Below are 16,529 nucleotides of genomic sequence, written 5' to 3'. Positions count from 1 at the left end.
TGAGTCTGAATTATACACCAGGAGCTTCAGAACACATGTGGTTTGAGGAATCACTGCTAGGTTTAACTATAATATAGTGAAGGTTTATCATTTGCATGTGTTTTTAAGGCCTGTAACTGTATGAGCATTTCAAGAGAGTTTAAAACATTTGTACATAAAAATGTAGGATGTTTGGAGGTTAGGGCTGAACAATATGGCAGAAATTTGTATCACGATATAGTTCTTAATTTCGGTCGATACTATATAATTCCGATATTGATATGGACCAGGGGTTTTCAAAGTGTGAGGCGCGCATCCCCTGGGGGGCGCCAGAGCATGTCAGGGGAGGCGCGGGAAAAATATTATATAATAAAAATATAATTATTGTTTAATTATTATATGTATTTTTTATTATTTTTAAACGTTTTAATTAAAGCTAAAAAAAAATAATACGTCAAAAATAAGAAAACCTTTTTTACCCAGAAGGCCATAGCTGTGAATTCACTTGCCCGCCATTACCAGTATATGCCTGCTAATCATGCTGCTAATACAATGGATCGGTTTCTGAGACCCCCAGATTCAAAGCCTTCAAGTTCAGGGCTTAAACCCAAAAGACGACGATATGATGATCAGTATTTGAGTTTAGGATTTACGTGGACAGGACCAGCTGTTGAACCACAGCTGTTGTTTTGTCAAGATATTTTGGCTAATGACAGCATGAGACCCGCTAAACTTTGGCGACACCTTGAAACCAAGCATGATGAGGTAGCAGGAAAACCTCCAGAATTGTGTGCGTGTGTGCGTGTGTGCGTGCGTGCGTGCGTGCGTGGGAGGAGGGGGTGCCAATGGATAAGTTGTGTCAAAAGGGAGGCCCACTGTCTTAGACTTTGAAAAACCCTCATATGGACAATATATATAGCTAAATAATATATATATAAGCTATAATTCCAAAATGAATGTCTAATAATTATAGAAGATTAATGATGATGAAAATGAAAATAATAGTTACAAATGACATTTCTCATTATGCTTTGAATGTGCTTGAATGCAAGTTATCTGCTATAAAAAGTCTGTTACTTTATGAGAAAATACATTTATGGTTTGCATCAAACAAAAATGAAGCATTGCAGTACGAAATATTTATTTTGCACTGTTGTTTTATATGCATGTCTATTTAATAAATAATATTTCTGCTACAAAACAAACGAAAGATTATAATAAAGCTGCAAAACAGTCACCAGTACCTAAATAGTAAAACAACATCTCAAGATGGAATGGACAAAAGAAAGTAAAGTCTCACTTCTACCGCTCTTTAAAAGTTTTAATTTCGGTTTGTGTCATTGTAAATGCTCAGTCTCGTTATGAGCTGATCTTCATATTTCTGTGTTTAAGGAATAAAGCAGGCGAGTCAGCCGCACCAATATATGGGCAGGCAGAGCAGGATTCTCACGATGACCACCTGCGCAATACCGCTCTTTATTATGAGTTGCAGATTCAGTTTAAACTTAGTAAAGGCAAGCTTCTTTGGCGATGATTTGTACAGTATTAGATTTTACATTTAGCAGACATTTGTGCTGAACAAGCAGTGAATGCAACGCATTCTCCGAAAACACTTGATTGATCTCAGCTGGCGGATCAACATTCACCACATGTCATGATCGCCCTCATCTGCGCCTTTATTTGTAAGTTTATATGGGGTTTGCAGACCTGTGTGCTTTTCACGCTTCAGCCATCTGCATTTCCCACGGTCACAAAAGCTCTGTCATCAAACAGCGGAAAGCCTTGAGTGATTGACAGCTGATATGAACCAATATAGCGGCAGGGAAGACTGATTCAGCACGTTTTTAGACAAAGTCAAAACGGGTCTCGCTACACCCATTATATGCAGTCGCACAAATGCTCCCAAATATATTATGAGGTCGCATAGATTAAATTTCGAACGCATATTTTTATCGAAATACCGGAAATGGGTTTAAAACTCCTATCACCATTATTAAAAAAAATTCAACTGTGATATATATTAATATCAAATTATTGTCCAGCCCTATTGGAGGTGTAATTGTATTTAATTATTAAACAGAATTTATACAATTTATGCAAAAAAAAAAAATTTTTCTTACTTTACCGTTTGCCTTGTTTCAAGTCCATATATTTACATTTCAAAGCCAAAAGAATATTATTTTTTTCTTACCCTAATGGCAGATCATTTCGCTTGTTGTACACTTGTTCACCTGTGCCATTTATGTACATATAAAATATTATAGATATCTATCAAATCGCTATCATTATAGATTTCTATCAAATGTTAGCACTGTTTGCCAGTTCATGAAATATATTTTATTTGTTACCTTTTGGCTTTCAATCAAGCTAAAACAGAACACAATTAAACCGTAACGGCTCATGTTCCATTGTCACCAGCATGCAATGAATCTTGTAATAGGCTGGGCGAGAAGGATCCATCTGTTGTGTCTTTCATTTCCTGGGAATCAAAGGATGCATCTGGAGGCTGTGTTTGAAGGAGACTTTAAATTGGGGCAGCCTTCATCATGCCAATGTGACTCAGTCGGCCTTTGAATGTGTCCTTCGAAAGATGCAGCCTCCGAGTTGCAAATGCTTTACTTTTTTTTTGATTCCATTTACACTATTCAAAATGTCCTTTCTTGGTGATGAAGCAGAATTTTCAACAGCTATTGCTTTATGGTCATTCTTTGTCTTCAATGATCTTTGAAGAAATATTTCTGGTAACACTTTACAGTAAGGTTGTGTTAGATAATGTTAGTTAATGTATTTAAAAACATGAACCCTCAATGAACATTGCATTGATCACTGTATTTGTTCATGAAAATACAGTCGTTCTTTGTTAGTTCATGTTAACTCAAGTGCATATTTAAAAATACATTAGTAAATGTACATTAGTAAAAACTATGATATTGGTATTGTTCATTTTTAGTTCTTGTTAGTAAACACATTAACTAATGAGACCTTACTGTAAAGTGACCATAATCCAAAAATATTTTTAATATATTTATTTTTCACCTAAAAAGAGCACATTCTTCTTCAAATAAGGTATATGCTGAAGTATGCTAATAGGACTTTTAATTTGCCAGTAACCTGGGTTAATCGTTTCCAGTGAACTCTATGCCAATGCATAATGGGCGCGTTTAAGGTCTCTTCTCTTTAAAAATCAGCGATCTCCACTGGCTGAGTGATATCTGATAAAAAGTGGCTCTCAGATTGTACAAGAAACACTGCATTAAATTACATTTTCCCTGCCATGTCTTTATAATATGAGCATTTATTTTACTCCAGTACATTCAATAGAGCTTCTGCGCTAACCTGCCGATTCTGACGGGTGCATGCGAGCAAACGGCTTTTTGTCTCGTTTTACACTTGAGCAACTAAATGACTGCCAACGTCTGTTTAACTGATTGTATTTTAATGACATTACAACATCGATGCTGTAAAAGGAGCCATATAAAATGGAAAAAACTCGCAATATCAATGCACCAGAAGTTTTTCAGTATGGGTAAAACAATAGCTCGCCATATACCCTATATGAACATCTTTCCATGTCTATCTTGTTTCATTTGTGAATATGACACAATGAGACTGTACCTGTCAGCATTTGGATGTGAAAATAAGGGACCCCCACCCCTAAAAAAAATTCCAATTTACTAAATATGTTCATCTGTCTCTTTCACTGTAAATAAACAGTTGAAACAGTCAGTAATATGTTTTTATTATTTACATAGATCGAATAAGTAGTATACATTAGAAAAAGCTACAAATAAATTGGCAAACAGTTTAGCCTATTAATACTAAATTAATAGCTATTATAAAGAAATTGAATCAAGGTATCAAATCTCAATAACCTTTTCACAGTATAATTAAAACATTCTGATTATAGAGCAACGACTGAAATTTTTCGATTGATCACATTAAATAACAGAGGTGTCACTTTAAAAATGCACAGATCCATAATGAAAGAATCCAACTGCTTTCTTAACCTTGTATGCTCATTTAAGACCAAAATTGTTGTGTTTAACAGAAAACCCACCAAGATTGACATGTTTAGATGTTATTATGTGTATATGTCTGTTCAAACATGCACCCTAAACCCAGAGTGTCCACCTTCGCTTTAAATCACGTTTACAGAATCCATTTGGGAAACAGCGTCTATTTGTCACTGTGGAGCGCGTCTGACACTTACACATTGCTACATGAACTGACTGTTTTGAGGATGGCATTGAAAGGGCAGCGGTGCCTGTAATGGAATGGAAGGGAATCCTGCCATTATTATCTTTATTTCAAAGTGTTTTCATGCCTAAATAAAATTAAAGCACAGAACAGATTCTCATTTAAGAGGAAGGGAAGTCCCCTGGTGGTTCGGCTTATTAATGTTCGGCTCTTGAAAAGATTGAAAAAACTAGAAATATGGAAAAAAAAAACCTTCACAGGATGATAGCAGGATAGAATTGTAAAATACGAGAGAATGCTGGAAAAAAACAAGAGGTTTGACAGGTATAAATGAGACAAACAATAGAACAAAAACTACATGAATACTTGAGTAATCTGACAAACATTGACAGTTTTTGCATGTGATTCTTTTCTGTGGGTGTGTAAATACATATAATAAATACATGTACATATAAATAAATATACACACAAGAAGCAGCAAAGAAACATGAAGGCCACATTCAGGCTATACATTTATTTATATGTATATTAGTAATAATTTCTTAGTAGTGGACCTCTTTCAAAGAGATAGAATCTTTGTTTTAAAATGGTTTACAGTGTGAGTTTAACTTCTCTGTGGTGCTGTGACAGGGATCCGGGCGACAGACTTCTTCGGCTCCTTCTATATGAGCAACACTACAGATGTAGAGCTGGCAGGACTAGACTGTGACAAGACCGTCACTGTAGAGTTTAGACATGACGACAAGCTCAGCGAGGAGACTGGAGCTCTCATGCAGGTCTGTCTAGTCTTACACACACATGAGAAGTGTCAGCTACACTGAATTCAGTCCCTCGGCATTTAATGATCTAAGCTGTGCTCACCTTTTTTTCCCTGTACTGTGTGTATTTTGTTTCAGTGTGCTGTTCTGTACACCAGCTGCAGTGGCCAGCGACGGCTACGGGTCCATAACATGGCAGTCAACTGCTGCTCTCAGCTGGCAGACCTGTACAGGAACTGTGAGACTGACACCATCATCAACTTCTTCGTCAAATATGGTGAGTGAAACCACTCACCGATCGGAACAACACCTTTTCTCTATGGGCAAGATCAGTTACTCCAAAAAATTATTATTATTATTATTTTTTTTTTAGTTGTGTTTTTTTTCTCCCTTTTCTTTCTAGTTGCATGATTTAAATATGTTGTAATTAAAATATATATATTTGATAAGGCTGGGCTATTAATCAAAGTAATCGAAATAAACATTCGGATCCTATAATCGCTTTAGTTTTTCCCAGGACAATTTTTTTTTCGATTACTTTTACTATAAAGTAGTGCGAAGTGTGTAGTCACATGACCCTGCTCTGTTTATACTTCTGCGTTGAGCACACGCATATGGTCCGGTGCAGCCTTTGCGCAGTCACACACCATTCACTGTGGCCGATGCTGACACGCACCTCTCAAAAAAAATATAACTACACTTCGAGACATGGCCCATAAGCGCTTTGATTGGTCGGCTTGAAAGCGGTGACGAGTGTGGGCAGCACAGAGAGCCGTGGAAGAGCAAGCGAGCCTGGTGGAGTGAGTGTTTACAAGTGTGGAGTCCCATCGATGAGCCCCAGATGGAAACTTTTGTTTTGTTTTGTTTTTGTTAAGTTGTTGCACGTCTGCCGGTTTCCGCCTAGTTTTAGTAGTCTTAGCTGCTTGTTCATTAAGGTAGCATTCAGAAAAAACAAAATACCTGCGAAGAAACCCGACACAGAGGAACATAAAACCCCACTTGCCCCTTTTCTTGCCCCGAGTTTTAGCTACTTGTTCATTAAGGGTAGCGGAAGTGTTATTGCAGAGTAACACAACCAGCATGCAGAAGTATAAATGCACGACTGCGCATAAGGCAGGCCGAAGCACGCTTGTCCTCCCTCCCTTCTGCCCTGACAGCCTGCACTCACATTGCAACAGAGCTGGAGCACACGTATGTCATTGATGCGCTGGTCAGTTTAACAGAAGAGAAATGCTTTAACTCAGCCCAGTGGAGATTTCTTTAGTTATATAATTTTAGTCGTTTGTTATGCAGTGACAAACAGTCAAATAATTCGCCGAACAATTCAGTCAGATCAGGTTGGCTTAAAGTGCAGCTGTCGTGCAGTGAGGGGTTTGCGTCTTTAATAAACTACGAATGTTTGCGTTCATTGAACAGTAAAACTGATTAATAAATCCATATAAATCAGTACCTTAAAAGTCACGTTTTGTCTTCAGTTTCGGGCTCAGGCGCGCTTTGCACTCACACTACAAGCGTATCGTGTCAGTCCAAGTGAATTTTGCTCTGGCACACCTCTTCTAAAGGCTGATTTATACTTGTGCGTCAAACGCCGGCGTATGCTACAGAACTGACGCATAGCCTTTCGCCTTGGCAGTCGGCATCACTGACGTGCACCTCTCAAAAAATGTAACTACCCGTCGCAACAACGCGTAGCGCAAGCTCTGTGATTGGTCAGCTTGGTAGCGCTGACGAGTCTGGGGGTGACCGAGAGCCACGCAAGCGGCGCTAGCCCAATGGAGCGATTGTGGAGTCCCGTGAAGGAGCTCTGGATGGAAAGTATTGTTGTGTATTTACCTCATAGTTAAAGTTCTTGCACGTCCGCCTGTTCCTGCCTCAAAATGAGCGAGTTTGAGCCACTTGTACATCCAGGAAGTGTTCAGGAAAAGCAAAACACGAGCGAGAAACTCGACACAGAGGAACATTTACACCTCACTGCCAACTAGCGTTTCGGAAGTGTTAATGCAGACCAACAGAGACAGCGCACAGAAGTATAAATGCACAGCTATGGGCGTTGCATGTGCCGTGGGTTACGCCGGTCACTTGACGCAGAAGTATAAACCAGGCTTAACTGGGCCAGGGCCGGCCAACTGAATTGCGCCTGAGCCCAATTCAGAGCACTCACTCTCAAACTACACAAAGTTGACTTGTTTAGCACAGTATAGGACATTTTAAATGTTATTTTGAACGATGTAAAAGTTGATGTTGTGTTTCCAGCATATCGGAGTGTACTCAGCAGTCCTACAAAGAATGTACGTGATAGCCTGGTGAACCAGTGTGCACAGATCTTGGCCTGTTACCGAAAGAACTGTGCCAGTCCATCTTCAGCAGGGCAGGTGAATATTAGATATATCCTACTGTCATAACCCGCACACTAAAACATCATTTGTTTTGGAACAACTTTTCAAGAATTAAAATTTTTACAAGAGCTATTTCCAAATTGTTACATCATTTTACATCGAATCTGATGTGTCTATTAAATTGATTTTATTTTTCAGAATTGCTGGAGTTTAAATGAGAAATTAGCCATGTAGTACTAAAATATAACCAAATACATTCATTTAAAAACTATAATAGTCTTCCCCCCCCCCCCAAAAAAAATGATTTACTATCCATCTTTTCACTCAGTAGCTCCTAACCTGTATTTCCTTTGCATTCAACAAAAAATGGAAGCAAATTTTAAATTTTGGGGGGAACTAAGTATACAGTGTTGGAAAGTATTCAACATGTCATGTTTTTGGCGGTGGGGGAGGGGGATATTCTGAAGGAGCTGTTGACATGGAATTAAACCAGATTTTGGTAAAAACCCAAACAATATAAACATAAAATAAAACGGTACAAAAAATCTGAAAAATGAGTTGTGTAATAACATTGGAAATGAATGACAGCAGGAGAAAGCACTGAACTGTATTTAATGTTTTATATAAAAGACTTTTTGGTGACAATAGCTTAAAGATGTCTTTCATATGGCAAATGAAGTCACATGAATTGCTCAGGTGTGAGGTTTTTACAGACCTCAACTGAGTGAGAAAATTTGATAGTTCTGTGGGTCTCGCCTATCAAATCTGAACTTTAATTTGTCATTTCAATTGGATTCAAGTCAGGTGATTGGCTGGGCCATTCTACAGGATGATTTTCTTTCTTTGAAAACATTTAAGTGTTCCCTTGGCTGTGTTTTTATCATTGTCTTGCTGAAATGTCCACCCTGGTTTCATTTTCATCCTCCTGATAATCTAGATGTTGGACTGAAGCAGCCAATACTCATTTACACTGACAAAGGGCAGAGGGTTGCTGAGTAACTACTGAGAGATTTCAGCTGCTGTCTGGGCTTTCACTGCCCTTCACTTCCCTTTCTTCATGTGTTCAATACAATACTTTTCCTGTTTCATTTTATTTGGTTACATATAACTTCATTTGTAAACTAATTAAAATGGTTTTCTTTGCATATTTGGGTTTATTGGTTGTTACCAACATCTGGTGAAAATTTCAAGTCAACAGCTCCTTTAGAAATCTGTTTTCTGAGAAAAATGGTGACGTGTTCCTTATTTTCCCCACTGTATTTCCATCAATTGAAGAATTGACAGGCTATTGACAGGTTTAGTAGAAAAAAAATACTATGGATGTAAATGGCTACCAGTTAGATGTAAATTACAGAAGCATGATATCACTAGTTGTTATTATCATTATCATTCGAATAGCACTGATATAGACATTTCTATTAGGACAGCATCTCTATAAAAATGCAATCTTGTATAATTTTCTTGTCTGTGTGCAGTTGATTTTGCCAGAATGTATGAAGCTGCTGCCTGTGTATCTGAACTGCGTGTTGAAGAGTGACGTTCTGCAGCCCGGGGCAGATGTCTCCCTGGATGACCGTGCCTACTTGAGACAGCTGGTCAGCGCTATGGATGTGGCAGAGAGCCATGTGTTCTTCTACCCTCGGCTGCTTCCGCTGGTGAGAGACAAACACAATAATATCACCCCATTTAATATTGTAATAGAGCTGTTGTGGTTACGGTATGTCCACTGTTTCTCTGCAGCAAAAGCTGGATGCGGAGAGCACGTCTCTGCCTTTGGCAGTCAGAGACTCCGAGGAAAGACTGTCTAGAGGAGGAGTCTACCTGTTAGAGAACGGACTGAACATTTTCATTTGGGTCGGGGTCAATGCCCAACAGGAACTGCTTCAGAACATATTTGGCACACCTGCCTTCAGTCAGATAGACCCCAGCATGGTACGACCTCTTATGAATGTGTTTATGTAAATCACATGCATATTAAGCATAAATTGTTTGGTTTTACATGAATGCAAAAGTAGCTTTGTAGCACAGAGTATCGCTTGTGAGTAGATTAGACTTGATTCATTTAACCCAGGACTCTTGAACTAGTTTTGCATGCTGTATGTTTTTTTTTTAAATATTATGCGCACATTGGCAATTTTTTTGTGTGTGTTTTGCTGGTTTAGACCTCTCTGCCGGCTTTGGATAATCCTTTTTCAAAGAGACTGAAGGAGATTATCGAGTCCATCAGGGCACAGCGCTCACGATACATGAAGGTAAATACGTCACGGCTTGATATTATGCTCTTGCAGAACTGAAAATTTCGTTTGCTTGGGTGACTTGTGTTCCTTTTTTACTCTTCAGTGCAGTGATTTTATTGGTAGCAAAGTAATGCAAGCTTTAGCAATATGAAGTCATAAGATAATCCAGGATTTATGCTTGGCATAGGGATAGCGAAAACAGAAAGTAGTTCTCCGTCCAGATTAATGTTCAGTCGGTAATTATTCTGCGCTATGAAAAGACGAAGGACCACGTAAATGAACAAAATAAAAGTTTTAAGTTGTCATTTAAACAAAAAAGTAGCAATTGAGAAGAAATTTAGGCCCTGTTTACATTAATGTGTTAGTTTTAAAAGGCGTTTTAGAATGAAAACGATCCACGTCCACTCTGGCATTTCACCCAGCTTCTGAAAAGCTCCCCATCTACATTATAGTGCTGAAAACGCAAATCACGTGACCACACACACACACTCTGGCATGCACAGCAGCGTATGCGCACGTCTGAGCTTCAGGCAGTCAGCGGGTGCTTTGAGCACATCTACCCATATGAGAGCGGCGCACGTCGGACAGTTAATCAAGACTCTAATCTCACTATATTTGTTAAAAGTGATATTTAATTGATCTTGTTGTCAATATCTAACGACATATTTCCCGACTTTGGTCTTTTGAACCTATTGCTTGTTCTCAGGGAATGTATTTTGGCTAAGCTCAAAGATAAGTTAATATATCAATTAATGTAACCTCGTACACTGATTCATCACGTGTGATTGATTGCTTGCATTTATTTCCTATAATGTTTAAACTTATTGTATGTTATACTTTTATAATGGCCGTTATTGATTAATAAAACTGATATTCAGCAAAAGAGAGGGTATGTTTCATGTTTTCAATGAAAATAAAAAGGAGGCAGTAATGTTATCGCCTCTGTTTTGTTATGAATATGCATACAGTGAAGATGACGGTCATATAAATATCTAGCTACACTGTCTGTTAAGTTAAATTCAAAATGAAAATAGGCAGTTCCTTATATCATGTTTTCATTTGATTGTTAAAAAGGTAAACAACGTAGCCAGGGTGATGTGAATGAGGTTATAAAGTGTACACTGTTGCTGAATGAAAGTGAAACTTGAAAAATTAAAAACCAAAAATGACGTGATTACATACATTTAAAAAAAAATTTAATTTGTGGAAAGAAGTTTGATTCTTACATGAAATTGTGCAGGGAAGAAGCCAGTCAGTAGAGTTTATAGCTAAATATTTAGCAGTGTTTGCATGTCCTTTATGGCACAATTCATTAAAATAAATGTAAAATAACATTCATTACAAGTTGATTTAAAAAAGCACCTAAATTTAATTTCTTTTTTTTTTTCAGTTGAATAAAAATCTATTTTCCACTCATATATTAGCAAATATTTTGCAGTGTTTGCATGTCCTTTACTGCATAGAATTAGTTAAAATAGAAGTAAAATAACATTAATCATAACTTGATTTAATAGTTTTGTAATTTGTGATACATTTTCAGTTTAATAAAATACTTTCCATTTATGTATTTCATCATTAAAGATTTCTTAAAAATACTGTAAAAAATCTTGTCTCGTTCTTGTGAACCCAATCTTGTCTCATCTCGTCTCATGGAGTAAGCGTCTCATCACACCCAAAGTCTTTAGCATTTTCAAAATGCTTTATTTTTCTGTTTTGAAGATGCTGGAATAGTGTGGTTACCAGGCACATTTGTAACTACAACAGTATGCGTTGTATAATAAAAATGCTCTACTGTCAATGGTGCTTGAGTTCTGAAAGAAAAAGTAAATGAATAAATTAGATTTTATTACATGTCTGCTGTTAATTGTTTCTTCCACTAATTTACAATTTAAGAATGTATGAATCGACCCTCTTGTTTTCTTTCAGCTCATGGTGGTGAAGCAGGAAGACAAGCTGGAGCTGATCTTCAAGCACTTCCTAGTAGAGGATAAGAGCAACAACGGTGGAGCGTCTTACGTGGACTTCCTGTGTCACATGCACAAGGAGATTCGTCAGCTCCTGAGCTGAGTGTCAGGTCCCCTCTCTCCTCCTCCTCCTCAGCTCTGTACTCAGAAGCGCTTTAACTTTTTATTTAACATAATAAACAAAACCCCCTTTGCCCATCATCTTCTCTTCCTCAAATATAATCTCATCCGCCGTGACTCTTGAGGATGACGCCACCTCTAACGGAATTAATGTTGCTCCGTCAGATCACACTGTTCTTTTGGTTTTAGTGGTGGGAGTTTTGACCAGACCTTCTCCCTTTCTTTTGATGACAGGCTTGTGAGACTGTGTGTGTGTGTGATAGAGAGTGAGATGTGCTGTTATTACTGCTCTACAGCTGATCTGGGATCAGGATGTGAAACCACAATTAGGGCTTAAACCGCATTATGAAATGAACTGCTAGCGGGTTTTAGAGTGTGTTTGACTGTGAACGTCGATGTTGATTGTACTGGGTGTTCTGTGAGAAACACTAGCACTGACTAATGGTCTCTAGATGACCATTATCTAATCTAGCATCAAAGATAAATCTAGAGCTACTCCGAATACAGTGAAATGAAGTCCCTTATCTTTATTCCAGTGTGAATGGAAAGATGTTTTAGAACAAAATATATTCATGTCCCGTTATTTGTATTTCTTTCTGCTTAGCTTCAGTTTCCCTCTTTGATTTCCCTCTTTCTCAACCTTGGCCTTATTGATCCTCTTTTCTTTTGGGTCCGTTATTCTGTCGATTACGTCCAGCTGTTGTCATTTTCACCTTTTTAATGTGTGCGAAAAACCTAGCGGACTCTGTGGGAGCTTGAAGTGTGCTGTTAATCATTGGAAATGTCTTTTACTCTGAGAACACATTCAATATAAAAATTCTATGCATCGACTTATCTTTAAACAAACAGAGGGAAAGCTGTTCAAGAGCCTGGGAGGAATATTATCTGTGTTATTTCTCCTCCATCACCCTCATTCTGCATTAGAAACAGATATGCTTAAAACTGGTACGTTAGTGTCATTTCTAGGTCCTGATGAGGAATATGGATTTCTACAGGGAGTTGCGGATTGTCAAGATCCTTCAGTAATTGGGCATATATTACAGAATCGGGCTGGCATTTCCCTTTTTAAGTTTTTGTTTGGTTCTTTACTGTACGGTCTGTTAGTAACCTGTATTTGCTTGGTTATGTATCAGTTATGATTTCATAGTATGATCTGACTCTGCAGGTTTGTGGTTCTGGGGCAGGTGCATTTTTATTCTGCTCTGGAGTATTATTCATCTTTGTGCAATGGAAGCCTGTGCTGAATGAGTGAAGTGTGGGACTCATTTAGAAACTGACCCTTTCTAACCCCTTTTTTTTTTTTCTCAAACGAGTGACGTCAAGCACATGCGGGATTGTGACCTTAAAAGCAATCAACACTAAATACCTTGTCATCACATTTATTACATGTACAGAATTAAAAATCACATTTTAAAAATGATGTCAAGCTAGCGTGCTTTGTTGAATCTTTAAGTGAACTGCACATGATGTGTGGGCGAGTCTTTTACTTGGTCCTTTCTGAAGTATATCTTTGTCCGATATTGCAGAGCTCTTTTATATAGAGGTGTGTGTGTGTGTGTTTTTGGAGGTGCATCCTGGTGAAGTTCTCTTTAGAACTGAGGGATCGGCCTTTGAGGTTTTCTTTTTTCAGTGTTTGTCTCTAACCCATATGTGTTTTTAATGGCCATAGACTTAATGATTTTGAGTTGTCTTCCTGTTTTATCCATGCCTCCTGACTGCAAATAAATGCCTATATCTATTCATCGATTGACTCCAAAGTCCCTTTGAAGAAATAGTGAATTGTTAGAGTGAAATGTCAAGTTGTTGGAGCAATTCACATTAGGTCTGTTACATTAATCCATGTATGAGGAGTTCAGATGCAAAAGCTGCTAAACTCCACTTCTGCCAAAATGAGCTAATGACTTTGAGCGAATGCTTTTGGCACGTAGTACATGTTCAACAAATAGTTTTGCTTCAAATCATCTAAATCGCAGCGTCAGCCCAATCAGAAATAACAGTTTGTTGGCAAAAGCCTCTAAACGCCACTTGCCTTTGACAGCAAAAGCCGCTATGTCCTTAGAACCAATCTGATGGCGGCAATCGAATCATATGTTTTCAATGTAATGGCGCGCTGATATGCTGGCTTTTATGAGGAGACGTTATTATTCAGCTTTCAGTTTAGATGGAGTTCGATGAACTGCATACACCTGTCCTACTGTTAGTGAATGGCAAATGAAAACCTCAAAACTCTGTGCATTATAAGATAAAGAAAACACACTGTACAGTCCGAAGTGTAACATGCATTCATAACGTATTTTTGCGCAGCGACGTTACTTAGAATAAGTGTGATTTACTATACATTAAACGACAACTTCGTTTCACAAAAGACGAAGTTAAGATTCTATTCTTATATCCCACATAGATCCTATCAGGATAAACGAGAAAAAAAAAGGGCAAGACCTTGAGTATGGTGAGAATAAATGAATAACAGCTTCTAACATTGTCTGAGAGGCATCTCCTTTTTGCCCAGTAGCCCACCTTGTGTTTTATTTGCTATTTTAAGCTATTTTTTTTACAAAAGATAAATATAATGTATTAAACTTTACATTATTTTTAGTACTTCATATTACCTATATGTCTGATAAGCTTTTTATATTAACGGACACTGCACAACACATACATTATTCACACTACATTTATGTGAATCTAAGTTTAGTTTACAATGTTTGCAATGTTTACATTGTTCTACTTGCATTAAATCTAAATCTTATATCAGAAATGACAGCAGATTAATATTTTATTAATGTCAATTTAATGTTAATGCACTCACTTGACTCATTTCATTGATTAATTTACACTGGCTTGTCCCAATAGGTGGATTTAGAGGGTTTTGCAAAACAAAGCAGAAGTGGATTTGGCTGGTTTTGACGCAAAAGAAAAATCAACTTTGGTAAAAACCAAAGAATTGTCTGAAGTGACATTTTAAAAGAAAGTGATTTTATTTATTAGCTAATAGCCTTTTTATTACCTGTAAATTAAAACTTCTGAACGTAATCAGAGGAGCCTGATAGAAAATGCTCAATTACAAGAAAAGAGGTCTGATGGTTTTAGAGGGTTTTGCTTCTGAACTCCTCATATCAACTTCTCACATGGACATGACCACAATCATTTTTGGTGATGCAATATTTATTCTCCATACATAAAAACCAAGTGTGCATTTTAGCTCATTGTGCAACATATTTATCTCTATTGGAGGTGTCAGTGTCAGTAAAAAAAAACAAAAAACACTGTAGTATTTACTATAAATTGCTTTTTCATGTGGGTGAAAATAGATTTGGTAGCAGATATCGCAGCCTCTGTTACTTTTTACTTCACACTTCTTTGTTAACAATTACTATTTATTTAGGATATGCGTTTTCACATTCTGATTCCAATTATTTATATAAAATTGTTAAAATGACTAATTAAATGAAATATTTTTAAGAGTGAAATATGATGTGTTCTTTGAAAGAGTGTACTTGCATTGTGATGCTATTATATTGTCATTCTGGCATTATATAATGAGTGGCATAAAATGGTTGACAATGACAATAATATTGTTTATCAGAATATATTTCGGTGCAATATATCATACAACAACAAAAAAAAATCTATATTGTGACGGGCCTAATTCACATTAGTTAAAAAACCCAAACCCAAAACCCTTAATTTATATTTCTATTTTACATGCCACTAAGCTGTACAGAAGTGTCCTGAAAAACGTCTAGTAAAATATTATTTACTGTCATCATGGCAAAGGGAAAATAAACCAGTCATTAGAAATGAATTATTAAAACTATCATGTTTAGAAATGTGGTAAAGAAATCTTCTCTCCGTTAAACAGAAATTGGGTAATAAAATAAACAGGGGGGCAAATAATTCTGACTTCAACTGTATATGTTTCATGAGAAATGACTTTTGCACTCATCTCTGATCTTAATCTCAGCTCAAAGCACAGGCCATGTCTAGAGCGTCAGACTTTTCTAAAATTAACCTTAAGCTGTGTTACGTAAGTAAATGAGCCGGACTTCAGGGGCAGTGATGTGATGTGACGCTTGCATTAAAGGTGTGGTTGTTCACTTTTAGAGATTTAATTGACCTTATTTTTTTTATGTACGAGACTTTTGGGTTTTATTTACTTTACTTTAGACATTAAAAACAGCTCGTTAGGCTGCTTAAAGTTGCAAAGTGATATTTTCTTATTATATTGTTCTGCTTTGTCTGTATAGTCATGAACACACTTGTTTATAGAGTGAGTAGTTTGACCGTTTTCTACCATTTATCATTCCTAGTCATTTCTCCCATAGGCAACAGAATTGGAAATTCTAAAACAATCGCAAAAACGATGGCACATCAGCATTAAATAATAAGGTCAATAGAGTGAGTGCTGGTTTTTTTTTTTTTTTTTTTTTTGCATAATAGTATTACACTTACGCTGTTAAACACCACCTGCTCTATTGTGCAATAGTCTGGGATCGGTAAGTTTTATTTTGAAGTAAACTGATTAAGCAGCGATGGATTAAATTAATTGACTGTCTATAGTGATTTTGTTCAAAATGTTTTAGAATTATATTTCAAATGAATGTTAATTTCACCTTTTGTGGAATATTTTTTAAGAAAACTATTTTTGATTATATTAAGTGAATAATAAACATTACTAGAATTTAGAATATATTACTGAAAATCAGCCATCAACGGAATAGGTTGACTTAAATATTCTACTATAATTATTTGATTAATTATTAAATATGTCAAATTAAAATGATCGAAGTAATGAAATTTCCCATGTTCTGGGATTGTCTCACTGTTAAATACAGACATAAACGTGGCTTAAACTTCCAACCGCTGCACGTTAACGAGGACTACATTCTCAGTTGTATAAAGCAACCCGTCACACAAATGTAAAGGTAATGTTGATTA

At 36.9% G+C, this 16,529-nt stretch overlaps 1 protein-coding gene across 8 annotated transcripts in view; it reads left to right on the top strand.

Moving 5' to 3' along the window:
• Nucleotides 1–13,335, top strand: part of sec24c (SEC24 homolog C, COPII coat complex component) — a 40,116-nt gene extending 26,781 nt beyond the window's left edge. For 5 of the 8 annotated variants that reach the window (XM_073917867.1, XM_005156360.6, XM_005156359.6 and 2 more), the window contains 7 exons: nt 4,807–4,952; nt 5,073–5,211; nt 7,188–7,306; nt 8,746–8,925; nt 9,011–9,202; nt 9,433–9,522; nt 11,434–13,333. In XM_073917867.1, the coding sequence (XP_073773968.1) occupies nt 4,807–4,952; nt 5,073–5,211; nt 7,188–7,306; nt 8,746–8,925; nt 9,011–9,202; nt 9,433–9,522; nt 11,434–11,574 (1,007 nt within the window). In that variant the 3' untranslated portion in view covers nt 11,575–13,333. 8 annotated transcript variants of the gene reach the window in all.
• Nucleotides 13,336–16,529: the final 3,194 nt, after the last annotated feature.

The sequence above is a fragment of the Danio rerio genome, chromosome 12, assembly GCF_049306965.1.
Source record: "Danio rerio strain Tuebingen ecotype United States chromosome 12, GRCz12tu, whole genome shotgun sequence".
Taxonomy (NCBI): domain Eukaryota; kingdom Metazoa; phylum Chordata; class Actinopteri; order Cypriniformes; family Danionidae; genus Danio; species Danio rerio.
The sequence above is the reverse complement of the archived record's forward strand: the minus strand, read 5'-3'. Positions and strand labels throughout refer to the sequence as shown.